The sequence below is a fragment of the Equus asinus genome, chromosome 1 (assembly GCF_041296235.1).
Source record: "Equus asinus isolate D_3611 breed Donkey chromosome 1, EquAss-T2T_v2, whole genome shotgun sequence".
Taxonomy (NCBI): Eukaryota; Metazoa; Chordata; class Mammalia; order Perissodactyla; family Equidae; genus Equus; species Equus asinus.
In genome coordinates, this window is record NC_091790.1 from 177,267,404 (window position 1) to 177,283,916 (window position 16,513).

A 16,513-nucleotide genomic window follows, 5' to 3' on the forward strand; every position below is an offset into this window, starting at 1 on the left:
CCAACTGGATGAGGCAGGGCATTCTGATACCACAGCTCAGCGTGTCCCGTTTGCCTTCAGACTTCTCCCTGAGATCTCCTAGCCCGCAAAAAGCCGGTTAACGAAACTTCCTAAACTGCCAGGCACCACAACACTCTGCTGCTCCCAAACACTCCGGGCTTCGAAGAGTACCTCACTGGAATCTATACTCTCCTTCACTGATAATCTCAAATTATTTTGTTTTAGACTTGTCTTCATGGCTGGTTCCCCCTTGAGGGCAGGGGTCTTGTCTTTACAAATTCCCACAGTACCAGGCACACAAGTAGGTGTTTAATAAAGTAAGTTTTTACAATTTGTCTTCAGTGTGTATCTAGCCCTGTCCAAGGTCTCTAGGAGAGCCATAAGGTGAACCGGGAGAAGGGTAAGGCCACCCCCTCGTCTATTCGGGAGCTCTGCAGACAGCTCTCACTCACTTTCCTTTTCTGCCCTCCATCTTCTGACGGTGATCTCAAGGACTGCAGAAAATAAGACAAACCGGGAAAACGAAATCATATATCACAATTTAAACATGGTAGATTAGATGCTAGGCTGGAACCTTCCCTTCCACCAAAAAATAAATGCCAACCTAAATGACGACGGTCTCAAGCCTGACAGGATTTCACCCGTCCTCTAAATTCTTCTGACGCGTTGAGACCTCAAGAAGGGTGTTGAAAGGTCAACTTGTTTGGTACCAACTCTGACTCAAAGATTACTGTCCTGTGAGGTGAAGGACAGGAAAGACACGGGGAAAGTGAGTTTTTCCAGCCGCTCCACCCGGAGGGCAATTAATCCAAATACGATTGGCGTGGGTGGAACTCAAACATCTCCCATTCAGCCCACGCCTTCACCCAGGGTTGCTAAGACAGAAGCGCTCCTATCAGTCTTGGGGTTGAATCAATACGTCTCACGCAGAGATCCGCTCTCAGGAGACTGTGACAGGAGGAAAGGTCAAGAACACACCCGGGTTTGACGCGCTGTCCAGGAGCAGCAGGCCCCGAGCGCCCCCCGCGGAGCCTGCTCTCAGCCAATGGGAGCTTGAGCTCCGGGGATGATGAGACGCGGGGCCGAGGCTGGGCCAATCAGGCTCCAAGAGCTGCCAGGGGGAGGAGATGGGAGGAGAGGCCGGGGGCGATGGAGACAGAGCTACATCAACAGAAGTTTCTCACCTTGGAATGCGAGGGACGCTCCCGCATCTCCTGCACACCTCCAACTGCGTGCAGGAGGAGGGCCCCAAGCTACTTTCTCCACCTCCTCACACTGCTCCCTGCAAGCCAGAAGGAGGCTGCTGAGAGTCCCTATCACTCCTGGCCGCCTTTTTATGTTGTCTGCAGGGGGAAAGAAGGCGAGGGACAACTTGGTGCTGGGAACTGACCTCTGGCCTGGCGGGCTTCTGGGAGGGGAGAGCAGAAGAGGAGTGACTGGGGCTGGGGGACTCCATGCGGGGGCCATGGACAGAGCGGCGCTCCTGGGACTGTCCCGCCTTTGCGCGCTGTGGGCAGCCCTGCTCACGCTGTTCCCATGCGGAGCCCAAGGAAACTGGATGTGAGTATGGGGGCAGCAGGGGCTCATGGGGTGTGTGGCAAAAGGGGTGTCCAACCTCAGGGAACTTTCAGCTGAGGCGGGGGAGGAGGGGCGGGGACCCTAGGGAGGGTGACCTAATTTTCCGGAAAACATCTGGGATTGGGGAGGAGAGCAGGGGAGCGGCTTAGCCAGGGGCGGCCGTGTCTTACAGGTGGTTGGGCATCGCCTCCTTTGGGGTTCCGGAGAAGCTGGGCTGCGCCAACTTGCCGCTGAACAGCCGCCAGAAGGAGCTGTGCAAGAGGAAACCGTACCTGCTGCCGAGCATCCGAGAGGGCGCCCGGCTGGGCATTCAGGAGTGCAGGAACCAGTTCAGACACGAGAGGTGGAACTGCCGGGTTGCCGCCACCGCCCCGCCGGGCACCAGCCCCATCTTTGGCTATGAGCTGACCAGCGGTGAGTCCCAGGACCCTCCGGGCCAGCGCAGGACGGAGGGCTACAACTCCTCCAATTCCTGTAAATAAAGTAAATAGTGCTCGCGTGTCCCGTCGCTCTCTAAATCCCAACAAAGTTCTTTCCGTGGACGGGAATTGGGAGCAACGAAAGCTAGTCCCAGGGCGCAGGTGCAGTCCTGAAGTGGGGTGACTCCCCGGGTCCAGAGCGGGGCGCTTGGAGCTCTAGCTCTTCCTCCAACCGGCGGCGCCTGGCTGAGTTGGAGAAAAAGTCTAACACTCCACCCCGCCAACCCCTCGGACCTCGTAGCGCCCCCCTAAGTGGGTGACCAGCTGGAGAAACATGATGTCGGCAGCAGGGAATGCTGCTGCCGCATCTGCTTTGATTTAAGCAGCTCTGCTGTTCACCGAGCCCTGGACAAGTGGCTAATTGCAGCTAAGCCCCACGTTTGTTGGCTCCTGGGAGCACCGGGTAGACAGAATAAAGGGGATTTCAAAAGGGACTGTCCTGGACAGCCCAACGTGCGGCTCACGGGAGACGACTCCTTTGGCTCTCCCCTCGGTGCTCTGGTCCTTCTCTCTCTTCCCTACTTTGAGCACACTCGCAGCGCAGGAAGCTGCAGGAAAACTGTCCCACTTCCACGTGCCTAGTGATTTGGTAAGGATAAAAGTACAGGGAACCACGATTGTTCCAGGAATATCAGCAAATTCAAAGAATTTTAGGAGGTGGGCGATGAAAGATTCGTTGTTTTCACATTTATTTCCGTTCTGCCTCCACCTTTGACCTTTCCCCACCCGGTCCCGGCACACACCACCGCCAAAGCGTTGCGTTTGCCCCGCTGAGTTTTGGCCGGCACACCCTTCCGAAGGATCCCTGACCCCCTGCCGGAAAAAAAAAAAAAAAAAGATACGTTCTTCACAGTTGCTGAAATGCAGAGGCATCGGCTGTTGAAAAGGTTTATTGGACAACCGGCGCGAAACTGTTTCTGCTCCAATCTAAACATCGCTAAAGAAAAAAAAAGTCGCCTGCTGAATCTCTTCTAGTCCATTTTATTAATGTTTTAATGGGACTTTAAGTTTTCAAAGATTTTAGCTAGAACTCTATTGCAGGTGTGCTAAATACTTATTCAACAGTTTTCCATAACTTTTTTTTTCTTTGCTGGTGACATTTCAATTATCTTTCATTGCCTTTAAGACTGTAAGAGGATTAGCTAATACTTTATAAAGTATTCAATTGTTTCATGTTAATATCAGTGATTGTTATTCACGATATCCTAAAGAAAGAAAAATATTGATCTTTGATGTGTAAGTAAACTGTAACACTTTTACTAATTGCTGTGGTCTTTGCTTACTTTTAATTTACATTCTGACTCATATTATTTATACACACAAAGTCACAGCAATTTTTTCATGTTTTGTGAGAACACATTTTAAATTTAAAAAGAAAGGTAATCTAGACTCCTTCGGGCATTGTATTACCATTTACAACATCCATGCAAAGGATTTTAAATTCAACGTGTACTTATTGAACTTTTATTGTCTATTAAGCGCTGTGCTGAGCTAGGTGTTTAAAATTTTAAAAGTAAACAAATAATTTTCAGGTATGAGGACAGTTTATGACATACAATGTAAGGAAATCCCTCAAGTGGGATATTGAAAATTGGTGTTGGTTTTCTAAAAGACTAGATCAATATGAAATTGTCTTTTCTAAATATGCACTCATTAAAGCATCCATTGTAAGCAATTGAATAATTGCTTCCCTGGTAAGAAGATAAGTAGGAGGCTTTGTTATTAACATAAACAGCCAGAGGTATGGCTCTTTCATTTAGCAATTTATGTTTTATTCTAGGCACCAAGGAAACAGCATTTATTTATGCTGTGATGGCTGCAGGCCTGGTGCATTCTGTGACCAGGTCATGCAGTGCAGGCAACATGACGGAGTGTTCCTGTGATACCACCTTGCAGAACGGCGGCTCAGCCAGTGAAGGCTGGCACTGGGGGGGCTGCTCTGATGATGTGCAATATGGCATGTGGTTCAGCAGAAAGTTCCTAGATGTCCCCAACAAAAACACCACGGGAAAAGAAAGCAAAATACTGTTAGCAATGAACCTACATAACAATGAAGCTGGAAGGCAGGTATGTATTAGAAAATGGAATAGAAAAACAGTGCCTTTAGGTAAATAATACCAGGATTATACATCTGGATGAATCTGTCCAAATGGTTTAAAAAGCACACAGTTGCAGTCTCCTTCTCTCTCTATATATAATTCTCTCTCTCTGTATACATGTGTGTGTTTATTATATATGTATAACAGCCAATATATTCAATAGACAATATAGGTATTTTTCATGAGCTTGTACTGTCCACATAGATTTAGTTTAAGTTCTCTATCTGTGAGTTGAATCTTGTTATAAAATGTATTTGTGATTGTATAATTTGAATACCTGAAAGACTAACTATAAAATAATAGATGTACAAGTGTCTCTTGGGTCATTTGGTTCCACCTCTTAGCTGGTTAGCGGTGGAGCCAGAATAAGATCTACGGTATCTACATTTCTAACAGGATTGAATTAAATTTTATTTCCTCAGATTTGAGTTTTGATTATTTTTTAAAATCTATTCTTTACTGAGCGATGGCTCCTAAACATGTTATCAGTTTTGTCCTTACTTTCTCTAGGAAACATTCTTGAACACATTAGGTATATACAACTCAACTAATATTTTGTGTAAAACAAAGTTTTTCTAAGGGAAGTAGTTATTTTATTTTAAAGCAATGTAGATTCATTGTAAAAATTGAGGAATACAGATAAAGGTAAAGAAGCTATAGAGATTAAATGTATGGATATTTTAAAACACAGATATTAGAGATTGAGGGGGAGACAAATTTGAAGAACCACCATCTAATTAACTTCTTTTATGAATTCTGGATTTTTAATACTAAGTTTTCTTAAAAGGAAATAACTTTGAAGCTTAATTTAACTTTCATATGTTTACCTTAATGAATATTGACACAACAAAGTTTGAGTTCTACAACAATGGTTAAATTGCTTGGCTATTCATAGTGACTTTCCTAAAACAGTTAAAACATTTTTTACGAATACATATTTTCTATGTTATAACGATCTTTTCAGGACAGGAATATCAGCATATATCCTATATTATTGTAAATATCCAGTAACTTATAAAGGTCCGAATGTAGTCACTGCAATCTGTTGCATTCTCCTGAAGTAAATTAAAACAAGTTGCAGTATCTCTCAGGAATATTTATAGTATATGTTGCATTTGTTTTACATTTTTGGAAAGTAAATAAATGGAACCCATTCAGAATAGTTGCAAGTTTCAGCCAGTTTTCTTTACTTAACCACTTTGGTTTAAAATACAAAAGCACAAAATTCAATAAATATCAACCTAACACTTCAAATTCAAATTTGAATTTTCAATTCAATTTGAATATGGATTAAAAATAGCAAAATAGAAAACAGGAAAGTCAGTAAATAGCTGTGCTTAGCTTTTTGTACTTTTGTTTAGAAATTTTAAAAGTTAATTTATCTCACTAAAATAACTCTTGCCCAAGATAATAGTTATGCACATGTCTCTTCTCCTTAAATTTTTACTTTTAAAAAAATTAAATAAATGAGTTTTTGCTTCAATTTCAATATTATCCAATAAAGGAATTTTTATTATTTCTCACATATTAATATAAAAGAGGCTAAATGTAGTTAGCATATGTTCTTTAACACTCTAGAGTCAAACTAGGAAAAACATCAACATAAGTCAAATTAACATATTTAAAAATAAGAAAACAATCAAATGAATATTTATTATCAATTTAGACTTTAAGTCTTTTTTAGCCTTTATTTAAATAATTTGGTAGAAATTTAAAAATTTTTAACCGGAAAACAAAACTCGGAAATTCATGTTATGATTAATTCTATTGAATAAAGTCATCTCTGAACTTATGAAAAACCCTAAAATGTGTTTTTTATATTAGTAATATTAGGCAGATATTTAGTTTTATTCCATCTCGTGTGTTTCAAATTAGGTAGCAATATTTGCCTCTGTAACTATTAACTTTGATCTTAAACTGTTATTGATATTCTGATTTTATTAAAAACATACAACTATTCAGCATTAATTTTAATCCACTGTTTGTTGGCAGAAAACAATCTCCTCAGATTACTGAGGTTTTTGCTATTATTCTAATTATGCAGAAAATAATGCAGCCTATGTATTTATACACATTTTGTTTAAATTTCAGAATTTTCTGTGCTGAATCTTTTTTTCACATTGGTCTAGATGGAATCTTAAAATATTACAAAATATTACCTGAGTAGTTTGAGGGTACCACACTGGTGTTTTTGTTGGTCTTTTCTCATGAACTATTACAATTCAAAGAATTTTTGTATTTTTCTTTCCATTGGTGGCCAAAAAAAAGAAAAACCACCATCACCACCACAACAACAAAAGCCAACCAGGTTTCCAGGTTATTATCTAATATGGAAGAACAAGCAACTCCATTTTAAATATTGGCAATTCGAATTTTAATCTAATAGGCACATTCTTCTGAGTGAAGTTCAAGGTCTGCATCCAACTGAGGTTGATTTTCCTCGTCTCAAAATCCCAAACTCAAAATATAGGAAAGCGTTCAGAGAAATGTGGGTACTGGCGCTTAGTAGTGCTATGAGCAGGATGGATGATTTTCTAACCGCTGACCTTAAATACTCTGATTCCCACTTGGTTTCTGACACCATTCCTAAAGTTATGACTCCAAGAATAATGTTGCTGAATGCTGATTGGATAACAGAATGATGTGATGTCTTCCAGGGGCAGAACTTCTGAGAATAATGTGACTTGGAATATTTATGGGTATTTCTTTTGGTGTGCTTAAAATATTTCCATTCTCCCCATGTCCACCTCATAAACTTTCAAGTTTCTCTACCCCATAATTTGTTTTATGATGAGTAACTCAAAAAAGTGGGAAGGGCCCAACCCCAAATTTTCATTGACCTGTTTTGAGAATATTTATAAGTACTTAAACAACACATGAGTGTTTTGCTTTTCAGCAGGTTCAAATATATTTTTAGACAAAAAGGGACAAAATGGGTCAGAGGAATAGGAATGTAGTCATTCAACCTTATGTCACGGTTTTCATAAAAACTTAAACAGATCATCTGATAGTTGACAAAATGAAATGCTCGTCACAAAACGTTCCACAACAGTTTTTTGGTCATTTCTGTAAAGTTTGGATAAAGCAATATACTGGAAAACAATCACTGCCTGCTGTGTTACCTCTGAGAAAAACTGTGGGAGCAATCACTCCTTAGACAGACTCCTTCGACTTAAATTAAGTATTAATGATACGTCTTTCCTACTTCTCTTTATTAGAAATTTATCAAACCAAAACTTAACACGAGCCCGTAGATTAAATGCTACCCTCCTAATTGCTCTCCCATAGTTTAAAAATACCCACCCAAATGTGCACATCTGTTTGCAATAGTTAACAAAACATTCCTCTGTTAATATCGTTATAAACCTTAACAACTCAACTAGAGTAGAGAAAGGAATTTTCTCATAACCACACACAACTCACTCGGTTGCCATTCTCTTACCCTGTTAGCAGAAAATGACTGTGCTATCGCTGTAGTCAGAATGGCTATTTGACGTTAATTAAGAATCCTAGCTGAAAAGCTTCAGACTATACTTTTTTCTGGAGTGTTCATGCAATATCCTTAAATATGCTTGCATTTTTCACTTTCATTTTTCTCTGTTCTACTGAAATTATTCTGGTGCATATAAAGACCTTATGTCATATATCTCCAACTTTCCTTATGTACGACAAGTGTCTTAATCGTGTTGTTTATTTTTCTGTAAAATTGGAGTAATAAGTAAGTGCTACTGCTACCTACTATGTGCAAGGCATTTCTTCCTATAAAACTAAATCAAATGAAATAATTTATGAAAATGTGTTCTAAGAAGCACTAAGCTCTACAGAGTTAAACTGTGTGTGTGCGCATGCGTGCGTGTGTGTGCGTGTGTGTGTGTGTGTGTATCTGCCCTTGAACTCTGCATTTCATCAGCTTCCCCTAGTAGTGATTATATTGCTTTATTTTCATCCCTATTTGTCCAGGTTTCTTCCTTGGAGTATTATGGGGTTATAATCATTTAAATTGCATGTGAAGTTATTGGGATTCTTCTCCTTGAAATTTATTTGTCTTTCTATCCTAGAATATATATATATATCCTATATATATACATATATATATATGATAAAAATACTATTTCTTTTCTTGTACTTATTGTTAAGGACAAAAAGATAATGGGATTGAAAGGTAATAGAATAAAACTTCTTAAAAATATCATCCCTGAAAAGTTGTAGTTAACTCCAGCTATTTAAAAGTTGCTAGTTTTCTGTGGCAGGAAAATCTCCCCAAAATTCTGATACAAATTCAGCAGGTGATGTCATGGGATTGAAAAAGGATGTCTTCTTATCCTTCTGACCTGTGAAGTAGCGTATCACTCTTGTGGACTAACACGGTTGTGGGCTGAGAAATCAGAGGAGAACCCAGCCGGATCAAGCTCTCTTGCTACCATTGACCTTCAGGCAGTGACTCTTTTGTTTAAAAAGGTGGTTTTTATTACTTTCTCCGGATTCAGGTTACCAGTAGAGGATGAGTTAAAGTGTTCAAAGGAGCTTGACTAACTATTCAATAAGCATTTGGTGAGCATATACTGCCCTTCATGCTCTGCAAATTGGCAACACCATACTGGATGTCTGAATTGGTTAGTAAAAGAAACACTTGGCTCCTCCATTAAGATCCTGAGTGAGGGGCAGCTTTAAATCACTAAGTGATGACTGTGAGGAATGTTGATCAGGTTTAAACACATAAACATACATTTTTAGATTTTTTCCTTTCTTTCGACAGCTTGTTTTGTTATTACCCAGCATTGATCAAGTTATCTTTTTCTTATATCCTTTGGGCACTTATAATCTGAACAAAACTAGGCAGATTATATTAATATGAATATCTCTTTGCCTGGAGACGTTTTAAAGAATTGTGAATATCAAACGCATAAATTTAACCAAATAAGCTTGTGTGCCATACTTTATAAAATGCTTTCAGGTCATTGAAAGGTTCCTTTTGCCCGAGTTAATAAGACATAGACATATCTACTCTCTTCTCAGTTTTATGCATTGAAAAAGTGCTGTATTCTATAAAGGACAGGGTTTAAATATTATTCTGTTTATTATTTTAAGCGCTAAGAAGAAGTATCAAATACTGTAAAAATTAATACCATATGCTCTCATTCAATGTTGCAAATATTATAAATTGTTTGAAATATTCTGTCTCAATCAATAGTTGAGAAACTTTAGTTAATTTATTAGGATATGTAACATTCCGCAAACGTGTCAATGTCAGGTTTGGTACAAAATAGCAAAGTATAAGCCTCTGTCATTTTATAGTTTTGATAAGAACTGTAAGTGGAATTTAAGCTGTGAGATTTTCCCCTTTTTTGGTGAGATTACGCACATAATTTACAAGTTATTGAATGGATAGCTCAGTTTTTCATTTTACTCAGCATGTTGACACAATGTCAACTCTACAGCTAGTCCAAAGGATTTGTTAATCTGCTCTGCCATCCTCTGGGGATTGAAGGAAGCTGTGCTGACCAGTCTGGTATGTAAGAGATTAAGACCCTAAAACTTTTGAAATCTCTATATTGTTTTTCAACTGTGAGCCCCATTGAAATTTTATGTCAACTCTTATTGTACCTTCTTCTTCAGAGAAAAGGGACATTTATTTCGACCTTAATACGTGTCAGGCTCTTATGGAGATATGTAATTTCCTTTAATTCCTCAGTTTGAATAAACTAAACTCAGCATTTTGAATTGAGAAATTACATAAATATTATCCCTTTTCTGTGTTAGGGTGGTGCTACTGATCCATCAAGGATAGGACATATGTTTTGAGTTAATTTTCCAGAGGAGGCAAAGAATTTGCTGGGAGCAGCCACAATCTCCAGCTCCTTCTCCTTTTGACCAACTTAAGTTGATTAGTCAGGGTTTCTCATGTGGTCTGTGACCAGGGGATGGCATGTCCCCCCAAGTTCCCGGGAATGTAACTGACTTTTACAGCGATCTAACCTGAGAACTCTCGGTTCAGTAGATCTCATCCTTGGATGTCCATTGGAATCATCCGTGCAGCTTTGTACAAGTACCATTACCTGGACCCCACCTCCACCAATTAAATCAGTCTCAGGGGTTTCAGCTTTGGTTATCTGTAAAGTTGCACAGAAGTTCCCATGCACTACGTGAGTTGAGGATGATTACTCTGTCAGTGCTTCTCAAATTTTAATGTGCACACAAGTCACCTGAGGCTCTTATTAACATGCTGTGCCTAAGAGTCACCTGAGGATCTTTTTAAAATGCAGATTCAGATTCTGTAGGTCTGGAGTAGGGCCTGAGAGTCTGCCTTTCTCACAAATGATGCTGATGCTGCTGGTCCATGAACCACACTCTCAGTGGCAAGGTGCTAAATAGTCTCAGGAACATGGAGACCTGAGTGAACATCCTGCCACATTCAAAATTAAAGAGGAGATTAGAAATAAAAGTAGTTTCCCTTCGCTGTCTCAGACAATCTCTGATAACAATATTAGCCTGGTCCACTACTTTAAATTAGACTTGGCAAAGTTTTCTCTGCAGGATCAAGCAAAGGACAAAATATTTGAACCCAGGCAATCTTAAAGGTCCTTTATGTTCAAAACCATCATTTTTACACAGGAGGAAACAGACCCAGAAAGTTAAGTGATTAGTTTAGTCATCCTTCTGTTGTTAAGTAAAACACTTCATGAAGGATATTTAACATAAATCATTGTTGTTTTCAGGCTGTCGCCAAGTTGATGTCAGTAGACTGCCGCTGCCACGGAGTTTCCGGTTCCTGTGCTGTGAAAACATGCTGGAAAACCATGTCTTCTTTTGAAAAGATTGGCCATTTGTTGAAGGATAAATATGAAAACAGTGTGCAAATCTCAGACAAAATAAAGAGGAAAATGCGCAGGAGAGAAAAAGATCAGAGGAAAATACCCATCCACAAGGAGGATCTGCTCTACATTAATAAGTCTCCCAATTACTGTGTAGAGGATAAGAAACTAGGGATCCCAGGGACACAAGGCAGAGAATGCAACCGTACGTCGGAGGGTGCAGATGGCTGCAACCTCCTCTGCTGTGGCCGAGGCTACAACACCCACGTGGTCAGGCATGTGGAGAGGTGTGAGTGCAAGTTTATCTGGTGTTGCTATGTCCGCTGCAGGAGGTGTGAAAGCATGACTGACGTCCACACTTGCAAGTAACCACTGCATCCAGCCTTGGGCAACACTCCTTGGTGACATACAGCGGGGTTGCCATCCAGAGGATGCCTCTCCTGTGCACTCCTGTGTCGGAATTCTCCAATCCTTGGGCCACTCTCAGAGTTCTGTTTACCTGGTCGATGTCCAGTCACACACTGAGCATGTGGATTTCTTGGGATTCTAAAGTTGAAAAGATCTGGGTTCATCTTTTGGTGGTTTGGAGAAAATATATTGACATACAAGAAAGATGATTTGTCTTAGTTTAAGGAAGAAAGGATAGGAAAGAGCCTTCATGCCAGAAACCTGGTCCATAGTCAGGATAAGAGCCTTGAGTATGGAACTCAGCTATGGAACTCATGGGTGAATATAGTCATTTTTAAAAGACACTTCTTATAGCAGCAAGGAGCAGTAAACATGAATCTCATTTATTCTTTTAGCATTTTATATGAAGAAATCATACTGTTAGTGCATAGAAACAGAAGGTGTTGAAAAGGTAACGGAAGTGGTGGGTGCTTATTTACCCTTTCATGCATTTCAAAAAAAGGCAATTAAAAAGAATCTTCTTAAGTGATACGATATCCCTAAAAATGTTTGTTAGAGATCTTTGGTGATGAAAGGAAAGAATCAAAATGTAAAAAGTAAAACGTATGATTTAGATTTTAAGTGGCTTTTAACTGTGAGAATTTATCTAGAAAAAATATCAGTAAGGTATATAGCAATCTTTGATCTTTGGCTTCATACTTTAATCATAGACCAGTTTCTACTATTAAAGGCCCAGCTCTGAAATACTGGGTGAAGAAGGGATCCTGGAAACGTGGGAAAATTAGAGATAAAAATATAAAGGGCTCTCATACATTGTAAGGAAAAGCACCCTTTAAAGGTGTAAAGACAGTATTTTGTACAATATTTTGCTAAAAAATTTTTATATTTTGTAAATACAGTATTTAAGTTATATGATATATATAAAAACTTAAGACATTTATTGCCAAAGCTCAAGAGCTAAGACAATAATTTTCTCAGAAATAATATTAGCTTGTTTCTTTTCATACTGTTATCTCTTTTTTTATACATTGAAAAAGAAGTTAATTGAGCAGTTAGTTATATGGATGTGTATTTCTCGCCAAAATGACAGTTTTATATGTTATAGATTTAAATATGCTACAAAATATTGAGAACTGTGTTATTTCAGCAGTCAGATTAGTTGAATTCTGTTTTTAATTAGTTATGTTTAACTTGTAAGGTTATTATAATAAATTATACAGTAAAAGTCTTAACTGGGAAAAAGAATCTAAATCAGAATAATGATCAATTTGTGGATTTGATATCCTGGCTATTTATTGTATTGTACGTAATGCTGCATTTCCATGTGAATGTTGAATGGTCTCTCTTGCTTTAGTATTCATGCATGTATCTTCATCATATTTTACAAAGTTCCTGGTGAAAATTACAAGGCTATATTTAAGGTTGTATTTTAATGTAAATGCTTATGTTTTTTATGAATTGTTAAATATTTCAGTATTACATAGAAAAAATAGATTTTCTAAGTTCAGAATGGACAAAGAAAGAATATCCTTTTTCTTATAAGAAGCTAAAGAAATGTTCCCCTGACCACCAGGTCTCATTTTATTTCCTTTCAATTTTATTTACGAAGGTAGAGTGATAATTTGTGAAAAAGAGCAAACCCGTGGAAAATGTCTCCGGCCTAATACTAAAATTAAAGCTGAACATTTACCCGTGATCCTTAAAGTTTAAAAACATTATTATTTACTGAATGAGAGACTCAGAAATGACAAATGAACAAATATAGTACCTATTTAAAAGAGTGGTTTACCTTTCTTTTGCATCCACTGATTAGAATAATCTGAAAAATAGACATTTTAGTGGCTTTTTTTCCAGAGTAAATCTATTTTATCTGCATTGACAATAAGCACTCTTTTTTAAAAGATGTAGACTGTAGTTCCCACTAACGACGAGTTTCTTCTAACTGGAAAACTTTTTATAATTACCTTACCAACCGATTGTGAGAATCAGACAGTCTCTAATTCACAAATACCCAATTACTCTTCAGCCATTGGTTAAAAACGTTGATGCCAACTCAGGCTCTCCTCTGGCTTGCCTGAGCAGGAACTCCTAACTCCCAAGCTGTGTCTTTGGGTTCTTCTTCTCCTTCTCCTCTGTGGCATCACCATGGTAGCCATCCTTGAATTTCTCACCTACCTGTTTCACTGGCTGACAACCTGGCTTTAGCCCATTTCCTTCCCACTCCCCATCATGGTAGATGTAGCCCATGGTGCTCCTGGGAATACAAGTTCTGGAGCCCAAATATCCCTATCCAGGCTAGGCTATTTTGCCTGTGTTGTTTAGGGCTCTTTATGTTGCAAATAACAAAAAATGCAATCCAGGCTGACAAACTTTAAAGGAAATGTATTGACTCAATACTTGAAAAGTCCAGAGTTGTGACTGGTTCAGGGGAAGCTTGATCCAAAAGCTCACACTATGTTCCCAGAGCTCAGGTCTCTCCATATCCAGCCTAAAGAGGTTGGCTTCTGTGGTGGTGTCTTCTGCTTCAGGCTCCACACGGCACTATGCCACCACCTCCCCCCAAGCCCCCACCCCCAGCAGCTCCAGGCTCTCTGCTTTTCTTAGCAACATGGCTGCCACCCTTCCCTACCAGACCTCACATTCTCCTACCACACCTCACATTCTCCTACCACTCATTCTAAGGAAACAGAGAGGGGTACTGTTTTGAGTTGCTCACACAAGGGAGAGGGAAAATTTTTCTTTCTCAGAATTCCCAGCAAAGGTCATCATTGGCTCTGATTGGTTAATGTGCCCCCCAATCAGAATGGCCATTGGAGGTTGGGGTGGGCTGATAAATACACTGATCTTAAGGCAATCAAGACCCATGTGGGAACTGACAGTGGGGTTCATTCCAGCTAAACCCAGGTAGCTTGAGAATAGGAAAGAGGTGAGTCCATAGAGAAAAATCAGGGTGTTATGTTACCATTAAAAGGTACCCTATGCTGGGCAGCACAGACAGTGGATGCCCTCAATTCTAGTGATGTGTTTAGGAAACAGCTTTCTGGTATCACATGGGTCAGGCTCAGAACCAGACAAAGCACTGTGGCTACAAAGTTCCTTGATTTGTTTAAATGCCCTTGATGATGTTAAAAGGGGATGGGAGGTACTTCAGTATATTCTTTTTCAACTTAGGAGCTCATCTTTTTTGTAAATTCGGAACTGCCTAATACAGGCAATGATGATTGTCTTGAAATAAAATCAAGAAAAACATATCAAATGGCATTATCTGTAACCTCTAGATAAGGAAGTTGGCTAATTAAAGTATTTCTCTGATAGTAGGACTTTACAGAAAATTAAAAACACTTTCATTTTTTTGAATTTATACAATTGCATTATTTCCTTATTTATGGTCTGGATGACAGTAGTTTGTTGTTGTTGTTTTTTTTAAGAAACTATGATAGTTATATTAAGAATAACAATGGAATTTAATTATATGTTAGATGCCATGAATCTATTTTGCAGCTTTGTAATTTTTTTTAAAAGATTTTATTTTTCCTTCTTTTCCCTAAAGCCCCCCAGTACATAGTTGTGTAATTTTAGTTGTGGGTCCTTCTAGTTGTGGCATGTGGGATGCTGCCTCAGCATGGCTTGATGAGCGGTGCTAGGTCCTCACCCAGGATCCAAACCTGCGAAACCCTGGGCCGCCAAAGCGGAACGGGTGAACTTAACCACTCGGCCATGGGGCCAGTCCCTGCAGCTTTGTAATCTTGATATTCACAGTAAATATTGTAGAAACACACTTTAATTTTCCAAAGTACTGTCAGTTCTGATATGTTTGGTTTTACTTGGTTTAAAATGTGGAAGCAGAAAAATTTTCCATCAAAATGTTTATTTAAAGGCAATTTGGTGAGTTGCTGGTACTTTTTACATTACCTCCCAAAGGCCATCAAAGACTAAGGAACTAAACCAATCATTTGGAGCCAGTTAGTTAGTTATCCAGAACACTGTAATCCTCTTAGCTGACTTGAGGGAAGAAAAATTCAAATCATATCTCCAGGAACCATGGATATTCCTCAAGACAAGCCTTTCTTAAGGAAAGCTGGCTAAGATGCCATGGTTGGTTTTTTTTTTTAAATTTCAGTTTCACTATAGACCAGATGTAATAAGTCATAACATTTCTTGAAGTAGGATGATGAAGTAAGGTGAGAAGGACAGATGCATATGGCACAGCGAGAAGGGGAACACAGTGGTACACCAGGGACTCATTTCCTTTGAAAAAGAAAACAACATTAGTAAACACTTAGACAGCACTTACTATGTACCAGACATTGTTCTAAGTAAATTGTATGTATTAAGACATTTAACCCTCACAATAACCTCATAAAGTAGGTCTCATTATTGTGGTCCTCATTTTACAGATGAGGAAACTGATACAGTAATCGTGAGTTAAGTAAGCAGCCCAAGGTCATGCAGAACGGACTGCTTCAGAGTCTGTGCCCTTAATCATCATATCATTATTGTGCGCCTCACAGCATCACAATAGTCCGTATGCTGAGTTTACAGTATACCATTTAAAGAGTTTGGGGGATTTATAAATAAGTGAAAATCACAGGATGTTCCTTCATGATTAGTTATATAAACTTGGTTGAGGAACAGGAGTGAAGTGATGGAAGAACTGAGATCTTAGAATTCACCATGAAATAAAATACACTGCCTGTTGATTTCTGAGCTCGAAGTGATTTAAACTGCCTGCGATTTTAGATCTCAATGCGCCTAACAGCTGGGTTATGCAAGAATCTAACAATCATTCCAAAAGGAAGTGACTAGGGGTAAAGATCAAACTAATTGAGTGTGACAGTAAATAAATACTTACATCCTCTTTATTGTTGTGCTTACAGCCAATTGTTACATAAAGTGTTATTTTTAATAGATGGATGAAACTTACCATTGGAAATGGTTTACATTCACATCCAAAGAAAAACCACAAGAGATGGTTTACACGATTAAAACCTCTTGAAACAAAATCATGCTAGAAAAAACAGCCTCTCCCGCTGATTGTAAAGGGAAGGAATAATAAATGTGGACCAAGGCAACACAAACTAAAGTTTCACATGTGACTTTTTAATTTGCAGAATAAGTGAAAGCATCTGATTGGTTG

At 39.1% G+C, this 16,513-nt stretch overlaps 1 protein-coding gene across 1 annotated transcript; it reads left to right on the plus strand.

Moving 5' to 3' along the window:
- The first annotated feature begins 1,119 nt into the window (after positions 1 to 1,119).
- Positions 1,120 to 16,238, plus strand: WNT16 (Wnt family member 16). The gene is made up of 4 exons (XM_014839102.3): positions 1,120 to 1,560; positions 1,751 to 1,992; positions 3,838 to 4,124; positions 10,873 to 16,238. Exons 1-4 carry the CDS (start codon positions 1,337 to 1,339, stop codon positions 11,335 to 11,337), a joined length of 1,218 nt encoding a protein of 405 aa, XP_014694588.1. The 5' UTR covers positions 1,120 to 1,336; the 3' UTR covers positions 11,338 to 16,238.
- Positions 16,239 to 16,513: the final 275 nt, after the last annotated feature.

What these genes read in the sequence shown, in the direction of transcription:
- WNT16 (XM_014839102.3), top strand. Translation starts at nt 1,337, where the DNA reads ATGTTGTCTGCAGGGGGAAAGAAGGCGAGGGACAACTTGGTGCTGGGA. An exon ending in GGAGCCCAAGGAAACTGGAT is followed by an intron (nt 1,561 to 1,750) that starts GTGAGTATGGGG and finishes CGTGTCTTACAG; the next exon opens with GTGGTTGGGCATCGCCTCCT. An exon ending in TGGCTATGAGCTGACCAGCG is followed by an intron (nt 1,993 to 3,837) that starts GTGAGTCCCAGG and finishes GTTTTATTCTAG; the next exon opens with GCACCAAGGAAACAGCATTT.